Source organism: Colias eurytheme, chromosome 11 (assembly GCF_061535395.1).
Source record: "Colias eurytheme isolate Ceu_HAF_F1 chromosome 11, ilColEury1 Martin Lab GWU primary, whole genome shotgun sequence".
NCBI lineage: Eukaryota > Metazoa > Arthropoda > Insecta > Lepidoptera > Pieridae > Colias > Colias eurytheme.
This window is the reverse complement of record NC_142990.1, coordinates 4,741,824-4,761,572: the sequence shown is the minus strand read 5'-3', so window position 1 is coordinate 4,761,572 and position 19,749 is coordinate 4,741,824. Positions and strand designations below refer to the sequence as shown.

The 19,749-nt window shown below is 31.5% G+C and overlaps 4 protein-coding genes across 6 annotated transcripts; 1 reads left to right on the top strand and 3 right to left on the bottom strand.

Annotated features, from left to right (window-relative positions):
- Positions 1-5,836: 5,836 nt before the first annotated feature.
- Positions 5,837-8,351, bottom strand: LOC149904535 (GTPase Era, mitochondrial-like). The gene is made up of 5 exons (XM_090107537.1): positions 7,923-8,351; positions 7,721-7,845; positions 7,390-7,564; positions 6,649-6,837; positions 5,837-6,240 (listed from the first exon to the last, which is right to left on the bottom strand). The coding sequence occupies exons 1-5, from the start codon at positions 8,130-8,132 to the stop codon at positions 5,860-5,862; spliced, it is 1,080 nt and encodes a 359-aa protein (XP_089963663.1). The 5' UTR covers positions 8,133-8,351; the 3' UTR covers positions 5,837-5,859.
- Positions 8,352-8,671: 320 nt separating this feature from the next.
- Positions 8,672-17,470, top strand: Lint-O (L(3)mbt interactor in ovarian somatic cells). Of its 3 annotated transcripts, none has more exons than XM_090107535.1 (7): positions 8,672-8,779; positions 9,101-9,286; positions 9,404-9,652; positions 9,732-10,033; positions 10,270-10,815; positions 16,427-16,786; positions 17,254-17,470. In XM_090107535.1, the coding sequence occupies exons 3-7, from the start codon at positions 9,406-9,408 to the stop codon at positions 17,398-17,400; spliced, it is 1,602 nt and encodes a 533-aa protein (XP_089963661.1). In that variant the 5' UTR covers positions 8,672-8,779; positions 9,101-9,286; positions 9,404-9,405; the 3' UTR covers positions 17,401-17,470. The 3 variants fall into 3 exon arrangements, with proteins under 3 accessions (XP_089963661.1, XP_089963660.1, XP_089963659.1); XM_090107534.1 differs by lacking the exon at positions 8,672-8,779 and adding an exon at positions 8,851-8,938; XM_090107533.1 differs by lacking the exon at positions 8,672-8,779 and having other exon boundaries at positions 8,871-9,286.
- Positions 13,421-15,731, bottom strand: LOC149904534 (uncharacterized). Its single transcript, XM_090107536.1, has one exon. It carries the CDS (start codon positions 15,692-15,694, stop codon positions 14,174-14,176), a length of 1,521 nt encoding a protein of 506 aa, XP_089963662.1. The 5' UTR covers positions 15,695-15,731; the 3' UTR covers positions 13,421-14,173.
- Positions 17,471-18,002: 532 nt separating the features above from the next.
- LOC149904532 (mpv17-like protein 2) lies at positions 18,003-19,301 on the bottom strand. The gene is made up of 3 exons (XM_090107211.1): positions 18,726-19,301; positions 18,412-18,650; positions 18,003-18,260 (listed from the first exon to the last, which is right to left on the bottom strand). The coding sequence occupies exons 1-3, from the start codon at positions 18,952-18,954 to the stop codon at positions 18,111-18,113; spliced, it is 618 nt and encodes a 205-aa protein (XP_089963337.1). The 5' UTR covers positions 18,955-19,301; the 3' UTR covers positions 18,003-18,110.
- Positions 19,302-19,749: the final 448 nt, after the last annotated feature.

Here is a 19,749-nt window from a genome sequence, read left to right as displayed (position 1 = left end):
CACACACATTAAATACTATCTATATGTAGGTAGGATCAGATATTATATACTCGTAGCTTCAGAAGCAGGCAAAGAAATTATAGTATGCTTCAATTTTCACAATACTGTTCACCGGAACCTTTTAATTTTGAGTATCAATTATTATTATTAACTGACATCATATCTGTGTTTCTCAAATTTAACTAAATATACTTAAACCTATTCTCTATAGTCAATTTAATTATACTCATATATATAGAGTAACTACCCACCATCTCTATTACTCTGAAGTTACGAAAGTAGGTAATTTTCCTTCACCATTTACTTAATTGATAATGAATCATTATAACAACGTTCTACAACTTACCTACAACGTTTATTGGCAGTGTTTATTGAGAATATAATTTACTTGAACGAACGGTACACAAACATAATATTATTGTAAAGTACTACCTACATGCACAATCCGGTATAAAATAACTCGTCGACTCTGGAATCAGTTGGAAAGCTTTCTCTATCGTATTTGTGTAAACATGACATTTTCACACGTTGCTTGATACTAGATAAAGTCGTGCATTTGTCGTAAATATTCAGATTAAATCTTAAACAAAATAAACAACGTTGAATAATACGTACATCTGAAAACCTCATCAATCATGAAAACTTTATGAAGAATTAGCCTGTCTTACACAACTTTTACACAAGCTTTGCTTGGATACAAATTAATGATTTATAATTATTTGAATAACCAAGTTTTTATAAGTGAAAGAGCGTAACCGATATGAGAATATTGATATCATAATAACCACTCCCGGTAAACAACGTCACTGCTTTTAGTCTCCCGTATTTATGTACAGTTAATTAAGTTGCTTGTCGCCAACGACACTGCTTTTTGGCTTAAATACTATAAGCCCATTCAACGTTAACTTCCACACTTAACTATATCTCCACTTCCTGAGCTCTTTTGAAAGCTTGCATCAAAATTAATTTATATTTCCCAAAATACCTGTCCGTAAGGAATTATATCTTTCACTACGATATTATTATCTTAATTCATTAGTAGTGTTCCTTGTTTTGTTGCAAATGTTTCCAAAATTTAAACATTACGAGAACTTACGATGTTTAATACGCTCTCCATAACTTGCACTTTCAATTTGCGTAATTTCAGTTTCATGTTACATGCAACGCCTTGAGAGAAAATATTGCAAGGCTGTTAGTGGCATAGCTAACATAAATATTCGGTATAAGTTATGCGCGCTATGGCCCGAAACCTCACTCTCGGTGACACAAAAACACCTCTGAAACTGAGCTTTGATTTTAAATTCTAATTTTATGATTCATCTTATTTGCATATCACAACCACTACGTGTTTTTGTAGCTCTCGAATGTCATGCCGTGTATCATTCGTTCTGTACGTATCTACACATTCGGGATAGGAAATGCAAGCTAACGATGAGATACATTTAGACTTACTACATAGCTATGGTATTGTACGGTAATATGTACCTATGTTATGAAATTTATGAAAGCAAATCTAATTATATCGTATGCGGTATGATGAAACTATATATATTTAAATATAATTATATAATATATAATTAATAATTAATAATTAATATATTATAAAGGCGAAAGTTTGTAAGGATGTAAGGATGTATGGATGTATGGATGTTTGTTACTCTTTCACGTAAAAACTACTGAACCGATTACAATGAAATTTGGCACACATATAGAGGGTAACTTGGATTAACACATAGGATAGGTTTTATCCCGGAAATCCCAGGAATCCCAGGAACTATGCGGGTTTTCCTTTGAAAACGCGGGCGAAGCCGCGGGCGGAAATCTAGTATATTATAAGATCTATGAAATACATTTTGGTGATAATAGTAGTTACATAAGTACTATTTTTATAAGAAGACTAAGTTTCCTCTAACTTTTATTGTTCGTGGTTTAAGTTTCAGTAAGGAGAGTTAATGTTTAACAAGGAAGAAAGATTACACAGATTAAATGTAACACGAAGCACAAAGGAACATTCGTGCTCTAGCATTTAATTGATGTAACATTCTTGTATTTGAAGTTTTTAAGTGAATTCCTGAAAAAACATAATAGAATTAAGGAACAAAAATTTGTGAAAGCGTAACAATAATTTAGGTAATTCGTGTCTTACAAAACGTAATTCCCTAGGATTACTTTCAGCAAGTTGCGTAACTAATGAAGTAACTTGTGACACGGGTCGGGCCCTGGGATCGACGTAATCAAATTAATGAGAAAACTTCACTTCAATTTAGGCTTTCCTGCCCCAATCTTTAGAATATTTGCCAGTGGTCAAGAAGTGCCCATTGCGTAAATTTCTTAAAAATGAAATAGGTATCTCACTGAGTTGTTATTTTAAGTTTATATATTTCGCTTTTGAATAATAATAAGTATGTATATTCGGACTCATGGACGTGCATCTATCAATAATCACATTATATTACGTATATACTTTTTTTTTAATAAGTATAAAATGGTATTTAATTATTCGGCTGATTAACAACCAATTATAATTAATAGGCATGAAAAACGAACGAAAGTTATTAAGTAGAGAAACTTCAAATATATGGAATTGAAAGTATTGGAAATAGGGTCTCCGGTCTCGTAAAGCGATTCTCGATAACCAGCTGTATGTAATTGAATTTCAAAGTTGGGTAATACACGACTACAATACTCCAAGTTTTAATCATAATTTTTAAACTTTTGTGCAATAATACAGCATAATACTCCTACTCTATATTTATAATTAGGTACTTAGATAGTAAGAATTCTAATTTTTTTGTAAATAGATATATATTAAGTACAAGACTTTAATACCTATATTATAAAAATATTTGTGATTTGTGGTAAGGTATTTGGTATAAAGATATTTATCACCATTCACCTTTACGAAACCTTTAAACATTTTGTTGCGTCCCCATGTTTTATGGGCATTGAACCGTGAAATTCAAAAATCAACTAACATTTTCTAGCCCAGTGAATCACCCTCGCTAGTCTTGTACAAGACATATTTGCCTTACATCGTAGAGATTTCCCTTCAGATAAATTGTGTTGATTCGACATTGTTTACTCTACCATCCTTTTAGAAATTACCTAGGTACGCTACACATCTTCCACCTATTTCTAGTTTCTAGGTATACAAACTAATTTCTGTCTTTAATTGTTAAAAAAAAGTCATTACATTCGGAATGTTAAATAAGTAGTAATTTGTACTGAACCTAATTTGAAATTTCTTAGTGTCTTCTCATAAAGCGAATGGATGGAATTAACTATCTGTACTACAGGTAACTCCAATGCCTCCCATAAAATCTACGTTAAAAGTAAAGTATCAAGAAACCTTCAAGAAACTATCAAAACTTTGGCAATAAAAAACGCATTCGGTGTTTTCTTTCTCGATATAAATGTATATCAAACGAGAACATTTTTATAAAAATACATTTTGGACGTCACGTTTATGATTATGCAGAATCGTTTCGTTTGACGGTTATGGCCTGGCGATAGTTCGTGTATGACCATAATGTTCTCCGTCGAGCTGTTATTTCCATTAAAACGCTTATCTTTAAGATTCATGGCTGGCAGTAGTGAAAATAAAGATTGCTACTGAAAATGTGGATACTTAACATACCTATACTTACGTAAAAACCTCCGATCTTATCCTACTTTAATGTTTTAAGAGCTCTAGATTATTCATACAAAAGCTTCATAAAGTTGGTGTGTGCCCAATTATCCAGTATAAATCAAAATCGCACAATGTATATTATTCAGAATAAATAAAGTGTCTTTTATTTCGTACAAAATAAAAAGTCGTGTAAGTATATGTAATACTAGCTGCTCCGCGCGGTTTCACCCCCGTAGCTCCACTCCTGGTCCTCCTTGGTCGTATCGTAACGTAATGATATACATATATCATTCTATAGCCTATCAGCCTATAGCCCTCCTCGATAAATGAGCTATCTAACACCGAAAGAATTTTTCAAATCGGACCAGTAGTTCCCGAGATTAGCGCGTTCAAACAAACAAACAAACTCTTCAGCTTTATAATCCATTCTTAATCCTTACTAATATTATAAATGCGAAAGTAACTCTGTCTGTCTGTCTGTCTGTTACTCAATCACGCCTAAACTACTGAACCAATTTGCATGAAATTTGGTATAGAGATATTTTGATACCCGAGAAAGGACATAGGCTATCTTTTATTGCGAAATATGTACCACGGGCGAAGCCGGGGCGGACCACTGTCCACTAGTAGTTATTATAAATGCGAAAGTAACTCTGTCTATCTGTCTGTTACTCAATCACGCCTTAACTTCTGAACCAATTTGCATGAAATTTGGTATAGAGATATTTTGATACCCGAGAAAGGACATAGGATAGGTTTTATCCCGGAAATCCTACGGGAACGGGTTTTTCTTTGAAAACGCGGGCGAAGCCGCGGGCGGAAAGCTAGTATTAGTATAGATATACAATTCTAGTCTAATATACCTATATAGAATAATTCTATATGACATTGTGACATGTGAATTATTCACATGTCACAATGTTAGTTACCATAACTCCTCCGAAACGGCTGGGCCGATTCTCATGAAATTCTGTGTAGGTACTGCCTACCTATTGGTTATATCTGAGAATCGGCCAAAACGAAAAGAAGGCAGAACGTTTGCCGGGACAGCTAGTAATATTCTAAAATCATTCATGTTATACCTACTATATTTTAATATACCGCTATACACTACCAAGCACCAATACTGAAAATTGGTAGGTTAGTATCTGTTTCGTTTCTCTTGTATCCAAGAGTTTAGTGTTATCGGTAAAGCGATTTTCCGTTTGAATTACCTTTATTCAAGGATCAAGGTAGGTAAGAGTAAGACCGTTTACCAGAATTTTTTGCGTTTTTCATAAGATATAATTTTATGGAAGATAAAACTCAACATATAGTAGGTATGATAATATACAGTTAAAAAAGTTTAGTAAAAATAAAGTTTATTCACCTAATGAAAATTAAGTGATAAAAAATGAAAAGTCTTTCCTATAAAAGTGTTAACTTTTGAAACTAATCAAAGAACGCCTTTGGTTTCAATATCTATACTTATAATAAATCTGTAGAGAGGCCAATTCTGTACATGAAATATATTTAAAAAAAAACTATGAAGGGGTGATAAGGGATCGCTACTGATGCCAAAAATGCAATCAGTAAAATTTTTGTCTGTCTGTCTGTCTGTCTGTCTGTCTGTCTGTCTGTCTGTATATTCGTTATAGAAACAAAAACTACCCGACGGATTTTAACTAAATTTGGCACAATTATTCTTCATACTCCTGGGCAGGTTATAGTAAAAGAATCATGTAAATCGGTGTAGAGACACCAAAGTTATACATGAAATACGTTATAAGTCATCGCGCGTGAATACAGAATCATGCCATAAGGATTATTTTTGTGTATCAGTTGCCGCGTTCGACGCGCTGCGCGGCGGGAGCTATAAAAATTAAAAAGGCGGCGGGTCTGCACCCGTTTCGCGTTGTCACGGCATCACGTGTGAATGGCTGAACCGATTTCGATTATTCTTTTCTATACTAATATTATAAAGAGGAAAGGTTTGATTTTTTGTTTGTTTGTTTGTATGAATTGAATAGGCTCCGAAACTACTTGGCAGATTTGAAAAATTCTTTCACTGTTGGAAAGCTACATCATTTCTGAGTGACATAGGCTAGGTTTTATCCCGGAAATCCCACGGAAACGGGAACTATGCGGGTTTTTTTTTGAAAACGCGGGCGAAGCCGCAGGCGGAAAGCTAGTTTTTAAATAAAACGCTGATATATTTAGTTATAATTTGTTATTATATTATTCATATATTATTGTACATCTTGAATGCTCGATTTGTTTTTAACAATTAAATTAATATCTAATGTGACAGGTTTCTGTAGCATATCAACTAGATCGCTTCTTAATGAAGACTTTATTTGGTGCAAGCGACCCCCTCCTGCGCCCGCAATAAGTTTGACTAATCTTTCTGTAGGACACGCAACAGATACTGAACAAATGATTCTATCCTCCATTTCATTAAAATCATAATATTCAAGCTTAATCTCTAGTTTATAAGGCATTTCTTGTGATAGAAAGTCTAAAAATTTAGCTCTAGTTGCATCTTCTATGAGAGTTTCGGGCGAGTGGTCCGTCCATTCCTCAGGAGAGTACTGCAGAGCGCGGACTTTGGAATTGGTCATAAGATAATCCTGGAAAAGCAATAATGGAATTAAAATTCGTGCGTATAAATAGGCAGTGTCATTTTATTAAAGAAGCATTGCAGATATTATGTCAACATAAAATAACATAAGCACCAAGTTCTCAGTTTTGAAAGTTTTTTAAGACCCTGACTCTGTAATCTGTATGTTTTTTTTTTTGCATTAAGTTGAGCAGAAGAGTTTTGCATTGATTTTTTTTTATATTTGAAGAAGTTTTATCTTCAGTAAACATGGTACTTTTAAGGACGTCAAAACAATAAATATGGGTAACAAAATCAAAATGGAGTTACTTTCTATAGTCATTTTCCGATTTATAAAATAAATAGGGTCTCCGGTTTTAATTTCTGAAAAAACTTGATTTTAATAGAGATTATATAATTAAATAAAAAATAGAAATACCTTGATATCCTTAACGCCATCTCCATTCAAAGCTGATACTAAGAAGACATCAGAAAAATAACTGTATCCATTTTCCACTTCTTTTGATTTATGTTTATTAGCTTTGGGCATTGGATTACCAGCAATAATGCCATTTGTTAAGCTTCTTATAATATCTAACAATTGTTTCTTTGATTTCAGTTTGTCAACCTGTAAATTTTAGTATAAAAATATACAGGTACAGGTATTTACACATAAATGAATAAATTATAAAATAATTGAAGCATAAAATATGTAAAAATGAAAAATTATAATAGTTGGTCCAGTTTTTCCAGAGATTAGCTTGTCAAACAAACAAACTCTTCCGCTTTATACTACTATTACTAAAGTAGTATAAATATTACCAATAAATTGTGACACCAATATTATATTATATTTTTAATAATCTGAATGACTATCATTAATTCTAATAATTTCAAATAATCAATTTAAATAATTTTGTATAAATTGCAAAATGTGTTGGTAAGCGCATAACTCGAGAACGGCTGAACCGATTTCGATAATTTTTTTTTTATTATATTCCTTGAAGTACGAGGATGGTTTTTTATGTAGAGAAAACGTAAATATGTACCACGGGCGAAGCCGGGGCGGACCGCTAGTTTCAAATAATTTTGTATAAATAATTTCAAATAATTGTATATAAATAATTTCAAATTCATAAAATGATGTCATTTATCATATTACTATTGCACTTCATCTTACCTTATTTATTATTAAGAAGCTTGGCACGTGTGTAACCATATTCAACAGCTCCAGTACTGTTGAATGCAATCTATCTTTAGTCCATCTGTTTGAGACATCATGTACAACCCCTATAACATCTGCGCAGTTCAAACTTTTCTTGCAAGCTTGTCTCATGGATTCTGGTAATTTGTATCTAAAATAATATATTCCCTTTGTACAATATTGCAAGTTTTATATAAGTTAACATAAATTACATGCGCTAAGCTGTCCGATACATAGATTATTAATAGATGTTATAAATATAAAATAAATAAATTATATAAATTAACATTATCAAAGTCAAGCCTACCTGTTTTGTTCCTTATCGGTTATTACACCAGGAGTATCCAAAAATATAATTTGGGTATCATTTTCATAACAAATAGCTCTAGCGAGTCTGGTTGTTGTGTGAACTTTATTTGAAGTAGGACAAATCTATAAAGTATAATATGTATTCATTAATGTTTTTGCATAATTCCATTTAAATTAAAGAGTTCATCGACATTACAAACCTTTCGTTCCAAGATTTTATTTATAAGTGTACTTTTTCCAGAATTAGGGGCTCCTATAATAGCTGCATTTACAACTTTTCCCAAAGATTTTTCGTTTGGATTTGATTGAGTTGAATACAAAAGTTTTTGAAGTAACGTCCTTCTAATTTTTAGCCTAAGAATAGGCAATATTGTGGAAGACATTGGGTTATAAAAATAATTACAATTCATAAAAAGCAACCTCAATGAACGTATTATATAATTAGTTATGCAGTATGCACTTTAATTTCAAAATGTTAAAGAGTACTTTTTAATTAATCTTATTTTTTCTTCAGTAGAACTTGCAGACAAAATCGTTGTTATTAATTAATAACAAAATAAGAATGGTCACTTGATTTACAAGTCACAAAAATTTTCAGACATGTTATGTCATATGTCATAACACAATGTTTTTGACATTGATAGATTGAAGCCTTCAGTACAGATAAGTATTAAGGATTGCAGCGGGGCATGAGCGGGGCCATAGAAGGCGTATATTTACAACTTAATCGTAAATTAAGTAAATATATAAAATACTCTTTTCCCGTGGGATTTCCGGGATAAAATCTACCCAAATCGGTTCAGTGAAGCTTTTGTAAGGATTACAGTTAATGATCTAAGATTACAGAATAGATTTAAAGTTGTCTATTATTCCTACTGAATAAAATTATTAGTCTAATATTTAAATTATATTATTAATTATTATCACAGATTATTATAGGTATTAGGTATCTAGATAGGTACCGCAATAAATGGTCCTATTCATAATTATATTTTGTATCTATACAGTCTAGGACATGATCTAGACTTTAGTATTTCCCATATGTTCTATCCAGCAAGTATGCAGCTATCGTACTTACCGTACTTACTACTTACCTATTGACTATTGTATAGTTCTCTATTCTACGGTCTACCTCAGTCTACCTACTTTCAATGTCTCAGCTTGTGGTATTCAATATGAATAATAATTACATTTGCATTTCACAGTTTTAATTTGTGTATGTAGTGCAGTGGTATCAAAAAATATTATAGTTCATGAAATTTTTCCCTGAATTTTTAACTGTGCTTGACAATTGTGAAAAAATATTATTCTTATTAGGTATATTAAAATCTAAGGGGCTGCACTTTTCATCGAGTAATAAATGATTAATTATTTTTAGGTGGACAGAATACTTTGTGGCTACTCGCACAAATGACAAAACTATGCGAGATTGCATTGCAAACAATAATTTTTTTAAAAGTTTATGAATAAATTTAATCTTTGTAATAGATATCAAATTATTTTGGCATTTTCGGTGTATGTATGCGGAAAGGATATTCAAATTCATCGGCATGATTTTAAATAGGTAGGTACTTAATATCTAATTAAAATTAAATTTCAATATTAAAATTTGGTAAATGTTTATTTCACAGAACAGTTACTTAATATAATATGTTTCCTATTATAAAACCTCTTTTTTCAGAAATGTCAGAGATAAAGTATAAAAATCAAATTTTAGCCGCAATTGATCATTTACGTGCTCGGAAATCGCGACCAGACATAAGCAGAATTTGCAAATTTATGCTCAAATGTTACAAAGTAGCACCTAAGGATACGAAAGCTGATTTAAAACGTTGCTTAAAAGAAAAAAGCATTTATAAAGTAGACTACAAAGATAATGTAAGCTATAGGAACGCAGCAAAGTGGAGAAAAAAAACATCAAAAAACCATAGTAAGTTTCACAAGTAAAAATAATACACATACAATTATTTACAGTGTTAAAATTTATCATTTAACCTTCTTTATTATAGCAATGAGTAGTTCAGCCATAGCATCAAACGAAAGAAGAATAATAACATCAGCAATTGCTACATTAATTTACCAAGATCAGAGTTATTTGGAAAATGGTATTGCTTTTGATGAATTAGTTAAAGTAGCTGCATCCCAAGATCCAAGATATTCCAAGAAACACCTTGAATCTATCATAAATAAAGAGCTTTCTTCTGGGAGTCTTGTGAAATTACCAAATGGAGCCCTAGCATTGGGTCCAGCAGATCATGATGGAGACAGTTCTGATAGTTTTAAATTTGAGTATAACGACTGCAATACAAAAGTAAGTTATTTACCTTCAAATATTTATTGTCTTATCTGTTTTATTTAACCTACCCTCCCAAACATGTAATTAAAGCAATTTGTTGATATTTTCTAACTTAATATATTTCTTCAGTATACCTTCCGGTTTTGAATGAAAACTTAAAAAGGATATAAGTAATAAAAGTTAAATAAATCTGAACTTCAATAAAACTTATTTTACACATCTTTACTTATATGCATATTTATTATTTTCAGATGACATCATCAGCAAACTCATCATGTAGATCGTCTCCACAAAGAAGCCGCGGTAGACCAAAGAAACGAGCAGGTGAATCAAATACAAAGAGTTCAAATTCCAGCCAAAATGCAGGCGTAAGAGTTGGCGAAAGGAGGAAAATGGCTAAAAAAGTATTTGATCCATCTGATAACAATGTTCCAAGTAAACGAAAACGAGGAAGGCCTGTAGGGTCGTTAAACAAAAGCACAATAAAAAGGAGGTTGATGATTGCTGGCAAAGTGGACAAAGAGGGTACGCCAATATCAGAAGGTCAACAATCCCTGGATGGTAGTGCAGATGAAATGGATCGTGATGATCATGAGACATCTGGTGTATGTTCAGTGTGCTTGGTACAAAAGCCACGAGGCTCTAATGACAGACTTGTTGAGTGCAGGGATTGTAATAACAAGGCCCATCTATCCTGCCTTCAATCTGGTTCTGGTATACTTAAACCAAGACCAGATAATACATGGCAGTGTCCACATTGTAAAACTTGTGTGGTCTGCTGTGAAACAAATGATGCTGTAAGTATTATATCATTTTTTACAATTATAAAATAGAATAAAATTGGAAGACATTCTGATACCTATCTTATGAGCAACAATTTTTAATTAAAATTATTTTAGGAAATATCTATAACAAATTAAATGCACATTAGCAAATCCACAGGTAGAAACCTATTTCTTATAATTACAACTTTTTTAATTAACTAATGTTAATTAAAAAAGTAGTGTTAAAATTGAAACAGGCTTCATTTTTAGATAATCTCTGAGTTCAAACTCAAACTCAAACTCAAACATTTATTTATTCAATTAGACTTCTTAAAGAAGCACTTTTGAAACGTCATTACATATTTTAAAATTTACCACCGATTCGGAAAGCAGTATCTACGGAGAAGAACCGGCAAGAAACTCCATAGTTGCTCTTTTAAATCATGTCAGTTTTACAATTTTACAAAATACATATGTAACAACATATAAGTATTGTAATAACATGCCAAAGAACTGTCCTGTGGTTTTTACGCGACAACCCTCCATGGGTTTTTATCGTCCATATATTCCTGAATACTGTAGTACGCTCTCTGAACTAGTACATTTTTTATATAAGTTTTAAATTTAGAACTACTAAACTCTTTAATATTATGAGGAATTCTATTGTAAAAGCGTATACCTTGACCCATAAATGAATTTTTAACTTTAGCTAATCGGAAAAATGGCATTTCAATTCTATTTCTGTTCCTTGTGCCATAACAGTGTCTATCTCCTACTCTTGTGTGTAAGTCGGCGTTTTTGTGTACATGCAAAATATTATTAAATATATACTGTGATGGTACAGTAAGGATACCAGTATTCTTAAAGAGATCTCTTAGTGAGTCCCGAGCACGTAAATTATATATAGAACGAATGGCTCTTTTCTGTAAGATAAATATAGTTTCTATATCTGCTGCCCTGCCCCATAGTAGAATTCCATAGGACATAATACTATGAAAGTAGCTGAAATAAACCAATCTAGCTGTATCTTCATCGGTGAGATGCCTTACCTTTCGGACTGCATATGCTGCTGAACTGAGCTTACCTGCAGCGGTGTTGACATGGGCTCCCCACTGTAGTTTCTCGTCCAATGTTAACCCAAGAAATACAGTCGATTCTGTAGGGTGTAATACCTCCCCGTTCAAGGTAATATTTCTGCTTAACTTTTTAACGTTTGGTAGTAAAAATTCAACACAAGTTGTTTTTTTGGCATTTAATAATAAATTATTAGCAGTAAACCAGTCGGATATGTGTAAAAGAGCACTGTTCACTTCGTCAACATTTGGGTCATGCCTATCCACATTAAATATTAATGAGGTATCATCTGCAAACAGAACTATTTCACACCTATCCTGTAAATAATAAGGTAGATCATTGATATATACCAAGAACAAGAAGGGTCCTAAAATAGATCCCTGTGGAACACCAATGTTAATTGACGCACCGCTAGAACGTTCTCCATTAACAACTACAGTTTGTATCCTATCATGCAGGTATGAGGCTATGAGGTTCTGAGCTTGTCCTTTAATCCCATAGTGATTAAGTTTACGCAATAAGGTACAATGTTCAACGCAGTCAAATGCCTTGGAGAGGTCACAAAATATCCCCAAAGCATTTTTTGAGTTTTCCCATGCCTTATATATATGTGTTAGTAGTGCAACTCCAGCATCTGTGGTTGAGCGCCCCTTTGTGAAACCAAACTGTTTGGTGTGCAGCAAATTATTAGATGCAAAGTGACTAGTCAATTGGTTTAATATTAACTTTTCGAATACCTTACTTAATGTTGGTAAAATCGAGATAGGTCTATAGTTGTTACAGTCTTCTTGATCGCCTTTCTTAAATAGAGGTATAACTTTACTAAGCTTTAATAAATTAGGAAATGTACCATAGTCACAACACTTATTAAATATAAAAGCTAAATTGTTCGCAATATTTTCTATTATATTATTAACTAAATTTACGGACATTCCCCAAAGATCACAAGTATTTTTTAAATTTAGTGTCTTAAAGGCTGTAACAATATCATTAGCAGTTACGTGTCGCAATTCAAATAATGTGCTGCACCCCGCAACATGGTCCCTCAAAAAGGTCTCTGCAAGTGCTGAAGACGAATTTAAATTATTAGTAATGCTAGCAGGGACACTACTAAAGAAATCTTCAAATGCAAGCGCAACATCAGCATTTTTGTCAATAACCATGCCATTATTAACAAGTTTTATGGTATTACTTGATTTGCTTTTACCCATTTCACCATTAATAATAGACCAAACTGTTTTAACTTTATTATCGGAGTCGCGTATTTTATCTCTGATATACAAACGCTTCGCAGTAAAACAAACAATTTTAAAAGTTTTTGAGTAATTTCTAACATAACTAAGAAAAGATGGGTCTTTATTATATTGCTTCATACCATATAACTCATAAAGAACGATCCTACACCTATGTATGCTAGGTGTCGCCCATTTACTAAATGGTAAATCCTTGGTAATATTTAAAGATTTAACTTTAAATATTTTTTCAAATTCATTATGCACTAAATTAAACAGATTTTTAAACATTTCACAAGGATTATTATGACAGGATTGATCATTCAGTACGGGCAGGTTTTTATTAATATTATCTCTAAATTTATTAATGCCTTTTTTAGTTATAGGCCTAACATTAATTCTTTTAAATTCAGGTAAACAATCCCATTCAAAAACTACTTTCTGGCCACAGTGATCCGAAGTGAGTGTATTGAGAATATTTTTCTCTAAACAGTTGCAGTCGCAGTATATATTATCAATACAGGTTGCAGAAGTAGGTGTAATTCGTGTGGGTTCATTAAAAAGTTTATACAGATTAAATGACTGAAACAAATTAACAATTCGTGTTGCCGTTTGTGTTTGTAAAAGTATATCAATATTAAAATCACCACATACTATAACTTTTTTTTTACTCCTACTTAAACGCTTTAATATTTCTTCCATGACTGTCTCAAACATATTATAGTCACTGGAAGGGGGTCTATAAACGCAAACAATAATATAACGCTCCAGCTCCACACAGGACAGTTCAATGGTCCGTTCTACAGAAAGGCTAACAATGTCAGTTCGTTCCTTGCATTTTAAACTATTGTGTACAAAAATAAGAGAACCTCCATGAATAGCGTTTGTTCTAAAGTATATACTTTTTAATTTATAATTATCAATATTTATTAACAACTGACATTGTTTAAGCCAATGTTCTGTTACACAAAATATTTTAATTCTATTATGATTTAAAAATAATTCTATTTCTAATAATTTGCTAGCCAAGCCTTGAATATTTTGATGCACAATAGAAAAAGACTGCTTAGCTGTTGTCTTATAAACTAGTTTAAATCTAGCTTAGGGCTAGATTGTCTGTCAACACTTAAACTAGGTTGATGTATAATATAATTACTACTACATAAAATTATAGTAGATCCAGGGTCTGATACTAAACATGTACCAGACTGGTTAATAATTTTATATGCTATTAACATAGCAAGTTCTCTCTTATATCTAAATGGCAGATACACTGTATTCTTTGTCAAACAAAAAGATTTAATACAAGAATTTATGTCAAAATATATAAATGCATCACTATGATGATTTGTTAAATTATATAATTTCAAGTTAATATTATAGATAAATTTATATTGATTTTGTGTCAAACCAGGCAAATATGGTAATGTACACAACATAAATTTGCATTTTGTCTCACTACTAATTTTTAACATTTTTTGAAATCCTATATCTATGTCATGTTTTTTTAATTTAAAACTATCTCCATATAATATAATAACAATACTATTTTCATTAAAAGTAAAACTATCTAATGAATTCATGATATATGTAAATGAACTATTAGGAGTACAAAAATTAGTTACTTTATGCCCCAAATTGTTAAGCAAAGCGCCAAATCCCTGACCAATATTGTCTGACAACACAATAATTTCCTGCGTGGAAAGATGTTTCGTTTTAGTAGATGGAATTGTTGCCGTTGATTGAATACTATGTATATCAGTGCAGTCAATTAGCTTATGGGGCGACTGTTGCTTATTGTCACTTATTGAACACTTACATACATAGTTATTGGTTAGAGATTCGAAACGATCCATATTTTCATTGCTTAACTTAATTAGGTAATCTGCCTCTTTTATGTGTTCATTAATTTGTAACTGGGCAGCAGAATATTTTTGGTTGAGGTCAAGTAATGTATCATTTAATGAGTCTATTTTCTCCTTCAGTTCAGTAGTTTCCACTTCATATATCATTTTATAATGTTCTAAGTCCCTATGATATCTATCTAACTCTTTCACAAGACTGTTATTTTTATTTTGTAATTGTACTACATTTTTCCATGAAAATCTATTTCTAATAATTGATTTTGTACGTTTTATAAACTTACTTAATCTAAGATATTTTTTCAATTTGTTGTGTGAATTGAACTTAATGTTTCTACTGTTTTCAAAACCACTTAACTGTCCACATTCAAGCAGTTCACCAAAAAGACTGTTGGATGAATTGCATAGCCGCTTGGAGTTATCCTCCTGAACCTCCATTAAACTGCATTCCAGTTCAGCGATACGACTGAGAGCCTTCTCGTGGTCATTGGAACACTGTTGGAAGCTGTCGACAAGGTCTTGAAGGGCTGTGCATTTGTTTTGGCTGTCCATATATTGAGTGTGGAGTTCAGCTAGCTCGGCCTTCAGACTAGTATTCTTGTTTATTATTTTCTGGATTTCTACCTCGTGTTCCTCTCTCTCCAGCAAGAGTTGTTCACACAGGGATTGAGAAGCCTTTAAATCCTGTAGTGTGGCCTTTAGTTTGTTTTCCATATCTTTGGCCACTGCCTTGCGGGTCAGCATGTTGTAATTTTAGTTGCTGAAACAGGTGAAATAGATGTTAAAAATTGTATATAATAATATGATACAATTAAAACAATTTTTATTTGTGTTAGATAGAGGCTTAATATGGTTTAATTATAAGAAAAGAGTAGATAGTGAATGGATAAGATATAGGTTTTGTATTAGAACTGAAGTATATTTTGTCTGGAGCTATTAGTTTTTGTCCTCTAAATTGCTTCCAACTTGTCAAGCAAAGTGAGACGATAACTATGCGCTCATGTATTTATTGTGACGTTACTCATAAAATATGAGCAGTGTTATTAGTTTAAACTTTAAATGAATGTGAATGTTGTGTGTATCTATAAATAAGATATATTAAAACTAGTACTCCCCTGGTTTTATCCAAGAAGAAATTCGAATTTGAATTTCCGTTGCCGTTGACATCCACGTTATACAAAACGCAGCTTCAGTCACGTAATTATACGTATTTCACATTAAATAACACTTGTACGTTGATAAGATAGTTAACTATTACTAATTTATACTGTTTTTACAAGTAATTATTGAATTTAATATGATTTTTGAATTTAAAACTAAGGAGCTGATATTCACTCAGCTGTTGACATCTGTCAAAAAAAAAAAAAAAAAAAAAAAAAAAAAAAAAAAAAAAAAAAAAAAAAAAAAAAAAAAAAAAGAAGTTGATTCAGAATAATTATTGCATATACATAATCATTTACTTGTTTTTATTTTCAGGGTATATTAACTGTATGTAACATATGTTCAGATGCATATCATTCATTATGCCACTCGCCCCGAATACCAGAGAGGCTAAAAGCTTGGGATCAATGGGAATGTTGCAATTGTTTAGACACACGACCACAACTAGTTGACCCACCAGTTATAATACCAAATAATAATGAATACAGCACAAAGAATACACCAACGGTAGATCCATTTTTAAAACCACATGAATTGGATAGGGGCGCAGCAAAAATAATAGATGATGGTACCATAGATCCAAGTATACCAGACATAAGCAATTGGAATGTGGATGATGTTTATGATTATTTTATGGAACATTTGTCTGAGGCTGCACCTATTTTAAGAGATCAGGTATACGTGAAAATATTTTGACCAGCTTTCTGTAATGGCTAATATCTCACTTGAATAAAAAAATATCTGCTAGTAATTATTGGAGTTACATCTGAACAAGATATCAACCATTTTATGAAATTAATCATTTGATGTAGTTGCTTTTGTTTAATACTGCAGTATTCGCCCAATATAGTTCAAAAGCAATATTCATTAAATTAAATACACAGGGGTTTATCTTAATATATATAAATCTCGTGTTGTTTATCCTCACAATGTTTGTCCTCAATGGACTCTAAACCACTTAACCGATTATAATAAAATTCGCACACCATGTGCAGTTCGATCCAACTTGAGATGTAGGTACCACGGGCGAAGCCGGGGCGAACCGCTAGTATTTTATAAGACATTAACTAACTGTTTAACAAAAAATCTCGAAATAAATGTGCTGATTAGTTTCCTTGTCAAATAACTGATTTTTTTTACAGGAGTTTGATGGTCAGGCACTGAGTATGGCGCGAAGAGCTGATATAGTCAGAGGATTAGGACTTCCACTTGGCCCTGCACTTGCATTATATCGCATTGTAGTTAAATTACAGACAAGGAAAGATGACTGGCGAATGTGTTGGGGATAAACAACCATGTTTACATTAATGTTACCTTTGATGTACTTATTGCATTTTAAATTAAATATTTAAGAATTGAGATATTTGTTATTATTGGTATCATTTATTATAAATATAAACAATATTAAGTAACATAATTATTATGATGAAATGGCATTTCTAAAGGTGTTATATAAAATAAGTTTGACATAGTAGATCTTTCTTCACCAATTAATGAAAAAATGTGTTTTTAAAAACATTTTATTTTACAGAAATATGTAGGTATATGCTTAAGCTAATAAGAAAATAAATAATACTTTACTCAATTTGTACTGCTTTGAAGTTGGCTTTATTAGCAAGGCCATTTTGATCAAGTCAAGATAATTTCAAGGTTGAAGTAAAGCAATTAACATTTTACATAGTTATGTTTCCAGTCACACTAAAACACTTCTTAATTCTTTTGTTAACAATTCATTAGACTATTGAATTTGAATGTAGTTATGATGTAAAATATACTTTTACATTTCATTACAAAGGAAAATCTTAATTGATGTGTAAAAAAAACAATAAAATTAATGAATAAAATAAACATTCAATAAATATTCCATAATTATTGATATAACAAAAAAAACTATTTCATATTACAACTCGGTAAATAAATAATATTCTATATTTGAGCTATACCTATTTCTCGTCACAAATAATACTAAAAAAAATTAATACTAGAAAATTTTCGAATGTCAGATCTTTTTCGGTTGATCATAATGTTTCATAAATGACAGAAAAACATTATAAACCATAGTAGCAATATTTATATAAAATACCCTGTATTGTGTTGGCAAATAATAAAAGTTTATGAACTGAATGGGAGGCCAAAATAAGCAGTCACCCTGAAACAAAGAAATTCATTTAGAATAATATAATTTGAATGAATACTAATTCAATATTATAATAGTTACTTAAAATTTGAAGACTGAGATTCTTCAGTATATACAATAATTTTACATATTTCTAAAGAATATTGGAGGGAACACAACTTACAATATATACATATGCCATTTTTTCTTTGATTTCTTCTGTGCTTTCTGAAATTTTCTTCCCCTCTAAAAATCCCAGGCCATAAAAGAAACACAAAATTGTAGCTGGCGAAGCTAATAACTGGTCATTTAATATCTTTTTTCCCACTGTTTTTAAATCAGTATGAGGTAGAAACTTATCTAAATAAATATAGTAGAAATGATGTAGAGGACCCATGCATGTCCCAATTATAAACATTCTTGCTGAAAAACAATCAGAATATGTATGTTATTAAATTTATATTAAAAATTGGAGTCATGTTAAAAAATAATATTTACCAGTTCGTGCCCAGTCATATCTTGAGGGCAATAAATTTCCATGAAATTCAATTTCTTGTTGAATTAAATCTCCCAATACCATAAACCCCCCTGATGTGATACTGTTCGTAAAAAGAAGATTCTTTTTAAAAAAGAAATGGACTCCCCTGTTAAAAGTTGATTTCCCTCTACTTTGAACTTTGAATAAATTCACCACTTGGCTGATTTTAAACCCTCTTGATGTAATCATTTTTTTTCTGTATTTATAAAGTTTTTTGTACGTATTATGCAATAAATGCTTAACGCTTAAATGCTATTTATAGTTTCTGAAGAATAATATTTGACCTTAAGATATTTTGTTATGGGAATTTAGTTAAATTTATGTAAAAATATAACTATGTGCACTTCATATTTCACAACAATTTATGAAGAACTTTCCTTCCGATTTTATAACAGCATTAATCTGAATAATCTAATAGAGTTTTATTTCCAGTTTTTAATACGGAAACTATAAATACGCGCTTTCCTTTCAAATATTTTTTGAATTTCATTTCGGAAAAGTAAGGTTGTCATCTGCCAATTTCCATGTATGTCACTGTCAACACCGAGGTCAACACTGTCAATCTCAGCTGTCAATAGTCAGCTGTTTAAACTATAGTTGCTGCCACAGAGCAAGTAATATTGGTTGCTGCCAAGTTGCTGCAAGGTCGCTGCTTTTTGAGTTTTTCTTTTTCTACAATATAGGAAATAATCACTAATAAAAAACAACGCATACAACAAATATACAGCAAACATAAAATAAAACGTTTATAAGCGTTAACTTCGTACCTAGACTGAAACAAATCTCGCGGAGGACGCAGGACGCGAATTGCTTCTCAAACAATTGCAACTGCAATGGCCCGGCAAAATCTAACTGGAATTCTTTAAGATTTTTGGAATTAATAGTTTTGAATAATGAATATAATAATTTGATAATTTTTCAAGTGCGTATATTATTTTTTATATTCCTGGTAACTTGAGATTATTTTTGAGTTACGGCTAAAAT